Consider the following 10,501-nt stretch of genomic DNA (forward strand, 5'->3'; position numbering starts at 1 on the left):
GGAAGTATAGCTTCCAAATCACGTGAGGTCCTGGTTCCTCTCTATTCGGCCCTGGTTAGGCCTCATCTAGAGTATTGCGTCCAGTTCTGGGCTCCACAATTCAAGAAGGACGCAGACAAGCTGGAGCGTGTTCAGAGGAGGGCAACCAGGATGATCAGGGGTCTGGAAACAAAGCCCTAGGAAGAGAGACTGAAAGAACTGGGCATGTTGAGCCTGGAGAAGAGAAGATTGAGGGGAGACATGATAGCACCCTTCAAATACTTAAAAGGTTGTCACACAGAGGAGGGCCAGGATCTCTTCTTGATCCTCCCAGAGTGCAGGACACGGAATCACAGGCTCAAGTTAAAGGAAGCCAGATTCCAGCTGGACATCAGGAAAAACTTCCTGACTGTTAGAGCAGTACAACAATGGACTCAGTTGCCTGGTGAAGTTGTGAGCTCTCCCACACTAGAAGCCTTCAAGAGGCAGCTGGACAACCATCTGTCAGGGATGCTTTAGAGTGTATTCCTGCATTTAGCAGGGGGTTGGACTTGATGGCCTTGTAGGCCCCTTCCAACTCTGCTATTCTACGATTCTATAAGGCAGCAGGAAAGCTTTTTCTGGATCAGAAAAAGAAGAGTTGCACACACACAATTTTTAGAAAACTCATAATCACTACATTTGTGAACGTATGAAGCGGCCTTACATAGCAATGTGAAGGCCTGAGCGCGGAGGGGACGGGCAGACGACTTTTACCTGCTATTTCTCTCTCTCCTCCGCAGGATTATTCTTCAATTGTTACCCAACAGAAGAAATGGAAACTTGGGGAAACACTGAAGAAAAAAGATTTTGTACACATTGGTAAAAGTCAGAACAAGGACCTAGTTCTATCACAGCAGAGTCAGGGGAATGATCGTCCTAACTGGAGATGCCAGGTTTGGAAGTGGGGTTTTTTTGCATAGAAATCTGTGACCCTCTTCATGGGCCACTAAGAATTAAGAAGCTCAATTCTTTTTTTCCCCCTTGCCTAATGGCACGAAAAACCCAAATTAACAATAAAGGTCAAAGCAAAACCAAAAGCAACTGTGCCAATAGAGAGACAATAGTGATGTAGATGGAATTTTTTCTGCCACAGAAACGCTCATTTCTTTAAAAATGCATCATTTCATAATCATTAGGTTAAAATAGCAGCCATGTTGTGCCATTTCAAAGCTGCAATTAGCTTTGTGTGTGTGACTTATTCCTTAGGAAATATGTGAACAACACATACAGTTCTTTGGGTGTGCTAAAATTAGAGGGTTAGCTAATTTAGTGTGCTGCACCTTCATTTTTTGATTCTTAAAATTTAGGCAATGGATATGAAGTCATGGGATTGAGCGTTCTTTCATGTCAAAATATTCCAGTAAAATAATATCTAAGTAAAGCTTTGAAAATAAGAGATTTAAACTTTTTTGGAATGCCCCTTCAATCAAAGTATTTCACTCTTAGGCAAAAATTGAGGGTTTTATTCATCATGTAAAATTAATATGGCATACTTTTTTAAAAAAAAAAATAGAATCATAGAATCATAGAATAGCAGAGTTGGAAGGGGCCTACAAGGCCATCGAGTCCAACCCCCTGCTCAATGCAGGAATCCACCCTAAAGCATCCCTGACAGATGCTTGTCCAGCTGCCTCTTGAAGGCCTCTAGTGTGGGAGGGCCCACAACCTCCCTAGGTAACTGATTCCACCGTCGCACTGCTCTAACAGTCAGGAAGTTTTTCCTGATGTCCAGACCAGTTTTTACTAAATAGTTTATTTAGTAAAAACTGGTCAAATCCAAATTGGATTTAGGGCATCAGAAGTGTTCTGTGGCACTCTCCCCAAACCCCGGGTCACTGTCAGCAATAAATACAGCAGCAACCGGAATCATAGATGCCATCCCTGTAGAAGCTAAAAAAAAACTACCTTCCCCAAAGACCCATATCCAGTAGTAAATTTTGAAGAGCAGATGGAGCGTGTTCAGAGGAGGGCAACGAGGATGATCAGGGGTCTGGAAACAAAGCCCTACGGACATCAAGAAAAACCTCCTGATTATGAGAGCAGTATGACAAGGAAGGCTGAGTGAAGGAAGATAGATGCTTTTGAACTGTGGTGTTGGAGGAAAATTCTGAGAGTGCCTTGGACTGCAAGAAGATCAAACCAGTCCATACTCCAGGAAATCAAGCCAGACTGCTCACTTGAGGGAATGGTATTAAAGGCAAAACTGAAGTACTTTGGCCACATAATGAGAAGACAGGACACCCTGGAGAAGAGGGAAAGTGGAAGGCAAAAGGAAGAGGGGCCGACCAAGGGCAAGATGGATGGATGATATTCTGGAGGTGACGGACTTGACCTTGGGGAAGCTGGGGGTGGCAACGGCCGACAGAAAGCTCTGGCGTGGGCTGGTTCATGAAGTCATGAAGAGTCGGAAGCGACTGAACGAATAAACAAAATAATAATAATAATAATGATGATGATGATGATGTATTCCTTCACTTAGTAACAGGATTTTTTCCCAGCCTGCTATGAAGATGGCATAGAAGATGGTTATCAGAGGTCCAAATCACTGCCATCACAGCTCAATATAAGAGGCACGTGGTTACTCAGAAGACTCCTCTCCTTTAAGGATGCTTCCTAGTAAGAGAAACTGTAACTTACAGTACCAGAGAAAGAAACATGAAATCTGCCCTAAAGGTCAAGCCTGTTTCCAACAGTGGCTGGTCAAAAGCCAAAATCAGGACGTAAACAAGCAGGGCCTTTCGGCGCCTCCAGGAAGCGTTTCCTTAACGACCAGCCACGGTTCACTGTACATTTTGCTTGTCTTAAAATTTATTTTAAAGTGTTTTATTCTGTTTTTGTTTTTATTTTATCTTGTGCACCTCTCTGAAATTTTCAGTGGGGAGCAGCACATAAATATTATAAATAAATATCCCTCAGCAGCTGGTATTCAGGGATAGGCTATCCCTGAACATGGGGGTTCCATTTCATTATCATCATTAAGAGACCTAGCCTTAGCTAGATGGGGCGAAATCACAGAATCATAGAATAGTAGAGTTAGAAGAGCCTCTAAGGCCATTGAGTCCAACCCCCTGCTCAACGCAGGAATCCACCCTAAAGCATCCCTGACAGAGGGTTGTCCAGCTGCCTCTTGAAGGCCTCTGGTGTGGGAGAGCCCACTGCCTCCCTAGGTCACTGATTCCATTGTCGTACTGCTCTTACAGTCAGGAAGTTTTTCCTGATCATAGAATCATAGAATAGTAGAGTTGGAAGGGGCCTACAAGGCCATTGAGTCCAACCCCCTGCTCAATGCAGGAATCCACCCTAAAGCATCCCTGACAGATGGTTGTCCAGCTGCCTCTTGAAGGCCTCTAGTGTGGGAGAGCCCACAACCTCCCTAGGTAATTGGTTCCATTGTCATACTGCTCTTACAGTCAGGAAGTTTTTCCTGATGTCCAGCCAGAATCTGGCTTCCTGCAACTTGAGCCCGTTATTCTGTGTCCTGCAGTCTGGGAGGATCGAGGGAGGATCGCACATGATCACATGACGCACAGGGGATCCCGGGATCAGGGAGGGATCTCGCCCTACGCTTTGAGCCTGGTTTTTCCACAGTCCCAGGCTGAGCCTGAGACCGCAGGAAGGCGTGGCTGAGAGTCGCGGTTTGTCCCAGTTCCTCGCAAAGAGACAGGACCCGCGCACAGAGCACAGAGCTCCTCTGGAGCATTGCACCCATCAGGAGTGGGGTGGGGGAGCGGACAAAGTATTTTTTTTAAAAAAAAAGCTTAGCTTTTGCACACAAGCGCTCGTGCGCGTCTTCCCCTTTAAGAAAAAAACAACAAAATGGCGGGCGCGATGCCTCTCCCTCGAAGGTCGTCCCAACTGCGTGTGAATGGATGGGGCGACCTCGCGAGAAAAATATTGCGAGTTCTTCACCCCTCTGTCCCGCTAGACCCGTGGGTCTAATTCATAGCTCTTTTTCGAAGCCGTCACGCCAATCATTGCCAGCTCTGGGTTTTTGAGGGTTGGGAAAGACACCCTCCACGGGGGGCCCTCCCTCGGTGAGTCTACCTTTCCAACCCCATTGTCATCAGCTGCTGTTGCTCCACATCCGCTTTCTCATAATTGCACCACTCGCTTGCTTGGCAGACTATCCGTGAGCAAGTTGGCAGGGGAATCTCATCCTCCACACCATCATTGCTTGGCCCAGAGCAAGAGGCAGGAGAACAAGCAGGTTGCAGATGGGAGGAACAACTTCTGGGGCTTTTGCCGGTGGGCCCCTGAAGGGCTTTGGGGTCTCGGTAGGCAGCCAACCACGCCTACCCTTGACACCGGCCCAGAGGCCAAGAAAGAAACACCCGTTGGAGGCTAAAAACAAAAGCCTCTGGAACAGTTCAGGAAGTTGTCTTCTGCATTTCATTCTTCCGTTTCTCTCTCTTGGGGGAATAGTCTTTTTGTTAGACTAACTTCTGGAAGAGATCTAAACTTCCGAGTTGGCACGCTCCGCTAGACATTTGAAAAAGAAAACTTTTTTTTGCCGTTCGGTTCATAACCTCTCTGCTCCCAGGTGACATACGTTAAAGACTGTTTGTGTGACTGCAGCTCTTAAAAGCGGCAATGTAGAAACAGGATTGATTGGCAAAGAAGACCAGGGGCTCATCTACACCAAGCAGGATAGTCCACTATGAAAGCGGTATATAAAAGGCAGGAGCCACACCGCTGCTTTATAGCGGTATTGAAGTGCACTGCAGGATCTACACTACTGCTTTACAGCCGTATTGAAGTGCAGGATCTACACTACTGCTTTATGGCCGCATTGAAGCGCACTGCAGGATCTACACTACTGCTTTATGGCCGCATTGAAGCGCACTGCAGGATCTACACTACTGCTTTATGGCCGCATTGAAGCGCACTGCAGGATCTACACTACTGCTTTATAGCCGCATTGAAGTGCACTGCAGGATCTACACTACTGCTTTATGGCGGTATTGAAGTGCACTGCAGGATCTACACTACTGCTTTATGGCGGTATTGAAGTGCACTGCAGGATCTACACTACTGCTTTATAGCCGTATTGAAGTGCACTGCAGGATCTACACTATTGCTTTACAGCGGTATTGAAGTGCACTGCAGGATCTACACTATTGCTTTACAGCGGTATTGAAGTGCACTGCAGGATCTACACTACTGCTTTACAGCCGTATTGAAGTGCACTGCAGGATCTACACTACTGCTTTATAGCCGTATTGAAGTGCACTGCAGGATCTACACTACTGCTTTATAGTGGGACTGAAGTGCACTGACAACTGTTGGGGCTCACAACACATCCACACCAAGCAACATATAGCACTATGAAAGTGGTATAAAAGCGGTATATGGGATGTGTCAATGGGCCCCAACGGTTGTCAGTGCACTTCATTACCGCTATAAAGCAGTTGTGTGGCTCCTGACTTTTATATACCGGTCGCATAGTGGAATATCCTGCTTGGTGTAGATGAGCCCCAGATTTTTAGAAAATGCACCAAGATATATGCATTTTAAAATAATAATAATATAGGGTGACCATATGAAAAGGAGGACAGGGCTCCTGTATCTTTAACAGTTGCATAGAAAGGGGATTTCAGCAGGTGTCATTTGTATATATGGAGAACCTGGTGAAATTGTCTGCGTCCTTCTTGAATTGTGGAGCCCAGAACTGGATGCAATACTCTAGATGAGGCCTAACCAGTCATCAGCCCTCTCTCCATTCCCATTTAACAGCTTGTAGGAAAGGCACTGCATGAGGAAGTAGAACAAGATACTCGAAGAACTGGGCAAGGCACGGAACCCTAACCCTCCAGATGTGCACTCTCCCTAATATGACTGCAGTTTGGGAGCACATCAGAACTCCGGGGGAATTTCACCCTGATACATCACCTCTTACCAGGATTGGCTGTATTGCAGGGGTTAAAATATGCTTTTGCCAAAGATACAACCTTAAAGCCAGGCCACATCCAGTTAACCGGTTTTTGTTTTGTTTTTTAACCCAGTTAAAAGTTCAAGCGATGGCTGCTTGGGAAAGCAGGAAGGAAGGAAGATTCCTGGAAGTGGAAATCTGTAAAGCGAGTGAGCAAACAGGAACACATGCTCTCCCCTCGGTGGATCAAATGGAGAAGAGTGAATCCCTGTGGCTCTCTACAAGTCACAGCATGAACAGACGGCTGTCAGATTCAGGGAACGTGGTGACAGGACATTCCCAGGAGGGGCAAGGGCCCGGGATGGAGCAGTCCCCAGCAAGAGGAAGTGTGCAAGAGGTGGGATGAGAGCAATGCCAACATTCTGAGCTATCCAGTTTCTTTACAGAAAAAGAGAGAAAATAAAACGTCAGCTGAGACACACAGCTCTCTCACTAGAGATCCCCATGTCTTAACCACAGCTAGAGGAAAGCTGTATTATTTGCCGGAAAGAGCAAGCAATTCTGCATGTGCTCAGAGGCATACTGCTTTAGCCACTCATCACACACTCATGGGAAGGGCAATGAAGTTTTGCTCATGCACAAGAGTTTCTGGATTCTGCCCTCACTCTCCTCATTTTAGCCTTTTGAGGATGCTTGCTTAAAAGACTTCACATGAATTACTACAGATGTCATTCTTCAGGGTTTGGCTCCTCCCAAGTCCTTATATCAGCCTTCCTCAACATGGTACCCTCTTGATATTTTGGACTACAACTCCTGGCATTCCTGACTATTGGCCATGCTGTCTGGGGTTGATGGGAGTTGAAGTTCAAAACAACTGGACAACAGGTTGGGGAAGGCCGCTCTAGATTCTAAAAGTTTAATCTCTAAGTGAGTGTGTTTTGACCATAGTGTACCTCCATGTAAATACATAAACATCGAGACATCAGATTATAAGGAAATTGTATTCTGTCAAGACAACATGACACCACTGTGGCTTTTAATCAGTGAAAGGCAAAACTGTTTGCACAGTAAACGCATGCAGTAGGAGTAGAAGGGCCTTCAGTAAGGTGCACCTGGCTGGGGATTATGAGACTTGTTGTCCAACACATCTAGAGAGCACCAGGTCGGGTCAAGCAGGTGTAAAACACGTGTGTGCACATGGATGCAAGTGGGAGGTATTTGGACACTGATCCTTCATATGATAAAGGAGGTTTTACAAGCATGACCACCTTGCAAAGGAATAACTTAATCAACTTTTCAGCACAGGTAACTTAAATTATGTGGTCTAATAAGCAAATAGCCCAAGGTAAAGAGAAGGCTGCTTTCAGATTTCAAAACTTGCTATCCACAACTTTAATATTGGACATTTTGGGTGGGATCCAGGATCTGCCACACACCCAGCTCATTGAAACACGGTAAATCTGGACTCAATCCTTTGTTTTTCAGCCCTTTTTGGTTAGTCACTTTTGAGTAAAATAGAATATTGTAACTCGGTTGCATGAATACTGTAACCACAAGGCACAAAAGTCCAGAAAGTCACCCAGATGGAGAGATCTGCCAAGCAGCCCAGGATCAAATCATTGCAATTAAAATCCTCCCTTGCTCCAAAGACACATGGGATTGGGCCCGTTCAGAAGACACTTTAAACCATGGCTTAAACCACGGTGGTTAAGCCCAAAAGTCGGGCTGTGTTCAGAAGACACCTTAAACCACAGCTTTAACCATGGTGAATAAGCCTTTCTGCTCTATTCACCATGGTTAAAGCCATAGTTTAAGGTGTCTTCTGAACACAGCCCGGCTTTCGGGCTTAACCGTGGTTAAAGCCATGGTTTAAGGTGTCTTCTGGACAGGCCGATTGTGTAAATGGTTCTTTTCCCCACCCCTGCATTTATACTCACACAACAACCCTATTAGGTAGGTTAGAGAGAGTGCAGACCCAGGTCAGCTAGTGATCACTCATTTTTATCCTGTCGCAAGACAACTTGTCAATTTTGTTTTGATGCTGCTCTGATATGGTTTTACGGGATGTATTTTGTAGTTGCTGCTGTTGTTTCAAGGCACCCTACGAACTACTGGGAGTCGGAAGACCCAGGTTCTAGTCCCCACTCAGCCACGGAAACCCACCGGGTGACTCCACCAAGCAGGATATATCAGTACGAAAGTGGTATGAAAGTGGAATACGGTCTGTGTCAATGGGCCCCAACAGTTGTCAGTGCACTTCAATACCGCTATAAAGCAATAGCGTAACCCACTCAGGGAAACCCACTGGGTGACTTTGGGCCAGTTGCAGACTCTCAGCCCAACCTACCTCACAGGGTTGTTGTGAGGATAAAAATGGAGAGGAGGAGGATTATGTACACCGCCTTGGGTTCCTTGGAGGAAAAAAGGTGGGATAGAAATGCAATAGTAAATAAATAAATAAAATTCCCACCCACACACCCCAAAATAAATACTGCGAGTATCACGGCAGAGCAGAGATCTAAAGCCAGGTCCTACTAAATTACGAGGCAAAAGGTGGGGAGGCCCTTAATACACCCCCCGCCCGACCTCCATCGGCAATTCCAGACAGCAGCTCAAATGACAAGGGGTTTGCCCCTTGCTTCGGGGAAGGCGAGGAGGGCCCGGCTTGCCTGGAGCTGGGGCCAGCAGGGAAGCGCGCGCGGGCCCCCCTTGCCCCTCTCCAAGGGCGCGGCGCGGCGCCACACCTCTCCAAGCGCGCACGGCGTGGCGCGCCGCCTCTCCAAAGCGGTCTCCGTGCGCCCGCGGGGGCGCACCTGGCCCGAGGCGCCCTCCGCAGCGGCACTCACCCGGTTCCTCACTTCCGCGGACAAGCCGTAGCTCGGCCCCTTGTTGAACTGATTGCTGCTCATCCTCCGTCGGGAGCGGACGGTGTCGAGAAGGCGAGCGAGCGAGGCGCGCACTCACCAGCCGCTCCGCCGACCGCCACTTCCAGCGCCTCCGCCTCCTTAGCCGAAGTTTTTCGGGCCCGGAGAGCGCCGCCTCCCGCCGCTGATTGGCCGCGAGTTGAAATAGCCTTATAAGGGCAGAAAGAGCCGAATTCCTGGAGGATGGCAGCTTCCTGCGTGTCGGGCCCCTCCAAAATCCCCGGGCGCCCTGCTGGGCATTCCCCCAAAAGCAACTCCGACGTCCCAAGAGGACCCTGTGCCCCCACCCCCCCGCCAGGTACACTGCCCGCCCCCGCTCTTGCCAGAGCTCCTCCTGTGCCTTTAAAAAGCAATAGGGACAGGCGGACATTCAAATGGGGAAGCTTTAGGGGCAGGCGGACGTTCAACTGGGAAAGCTTTAGGGACAGGTGGACATTCAACTGGGGAAGCTTTAGGGACAGGCGGACGTTCAACTGGGGAAGCTTTAGGGACAGGCGGACATTCAACTGGGGAAGCTTTAGGGACAGGCGGACATTCAACTGGGGAAGCTTTAGGGACAGGCGGACGTTCAACTGGGAAAGCTTTAGGGACAGGTGGACATTCAACTGGGGAAGCTTTAGGGACAGGCGGACGTTCAACTGGGGAAGCTTTAGGGACAGGCGGACATTCAACTGGGGAAGCTTTAGGGACAGGCGGACGTTCGACTGGGAAAGCTTTAGGGACAGGTGGACATTCAACTGAGGAAGCTTTAGGGACAGGCAGACATACAGATTTTATTCATGGCTACCCTAAATGGGTTTTAGCTGAACACATATTATCACACATTAAATAAAATTAGCCGAACTCCGTACAGCGATTACTTCCATCTTCTACAGTAAATATGTACATTGATGGTGCTATATAAATAAATAAATAATAATAATAATAATAATAATAAATATATCCTAACTGGGGAAGCTTTAGGGACAGGCAGACATTCAACTGGGGAAGCTTTAGGGACAGGCAGACATTCAAATGTCCAGCTAGAGCTGCACATTTGTGAGACAAGTTTCACCTTCGAAATGCTGGCAGTTGTTTATCCTGTGTTTTTGATAAATACTGATTTCATTTTGGTATTTAATTTTTTTTTAATGTGGACCATTGCAATGATCTCCCGCTTTCGTTTTTTAGGCCACAATCCTCTGTCCTGTTGTTTAACAATGTACTTATATTCCCTGCCCACTCCTTTCCCCTTCATAAGTGCTTCTAGGATAGATCACAGTACAAAGGTGAACAAATACGTACCAGTTTAAAGCCAACTTTTCAGTAAGAGCAATAAAACACACTCACAAACCTAGTGACAAAACAGACTTGATGACGTATTTTTACTTTTTGAAAACTATGCCCCTCTACTCAGCCAGGAAGCTAACTGGGTAACCACCTCTCAGCCCATTATACCTCACAGGGTTGTTGTAAGGATAAAATGAAATCTTGTAAGCCACCCAGAGATTCTTGGAGGAAGGGTGAGATAAAGACGTAATAACTAACTAACTAAATGGCTGCATTCAGTCCCATTGACTTGAGTGTGACTAAGTCTGGATCCAACTCAAAACACATCCCAGCATTTTACAACCTTAGTGATTATAAACGTACAACTATTAAACAGTGCCCTCAAGAGCAACGGGATCAAGTGCATTCGCTGTGCCCT

The 10,501-nt window shown here is 47.0% G+C and overlaps 1 protein-coding gene across 1 annotated transcript in view; it reads right to left on the reverse strand.

The window, feature by feature from the left end:
• CNN2 (calponin 2) overlaps positions 1-8,869 on the reverse strand; it is a 33,418-nt gene extending 24,549 nt beyond the window's left edge. The window contains exon 1 of the mRNA XM_063147256.1: positions 8,737-8,869. Within this exon, the coding sequence (XP_063003326.1) occupies positions 8,737-8,799 (63 nt within the window). The 5' untranslated portion in view covers positions 8,800-8,869. The remainder of the gene's footprint in view (positions 1-8,736) is intronic.
• Between the last annotated feature and the right edge of the window lie 1,632 nt (positions 8,870-10,501).

The sequence above is a fragment of the Elgaria multicarinata genome, chromosome 23 (genome assembly GCF_023053635.1).
Source record: "Elgaria multicarinata webbii isolate HBS135686 ecotype San Diego chromosome 23, rElgMul1.1.pri, whole genome shotgun sequence".
In the NCBI taxonomy this organism is placed as follows: domain Eukaryota; kingdom Metazoa; phylum Chordata; class Lepidosauria; order Squamata; family Anguidae; genus Elgaria; species Elgaria multicarinata.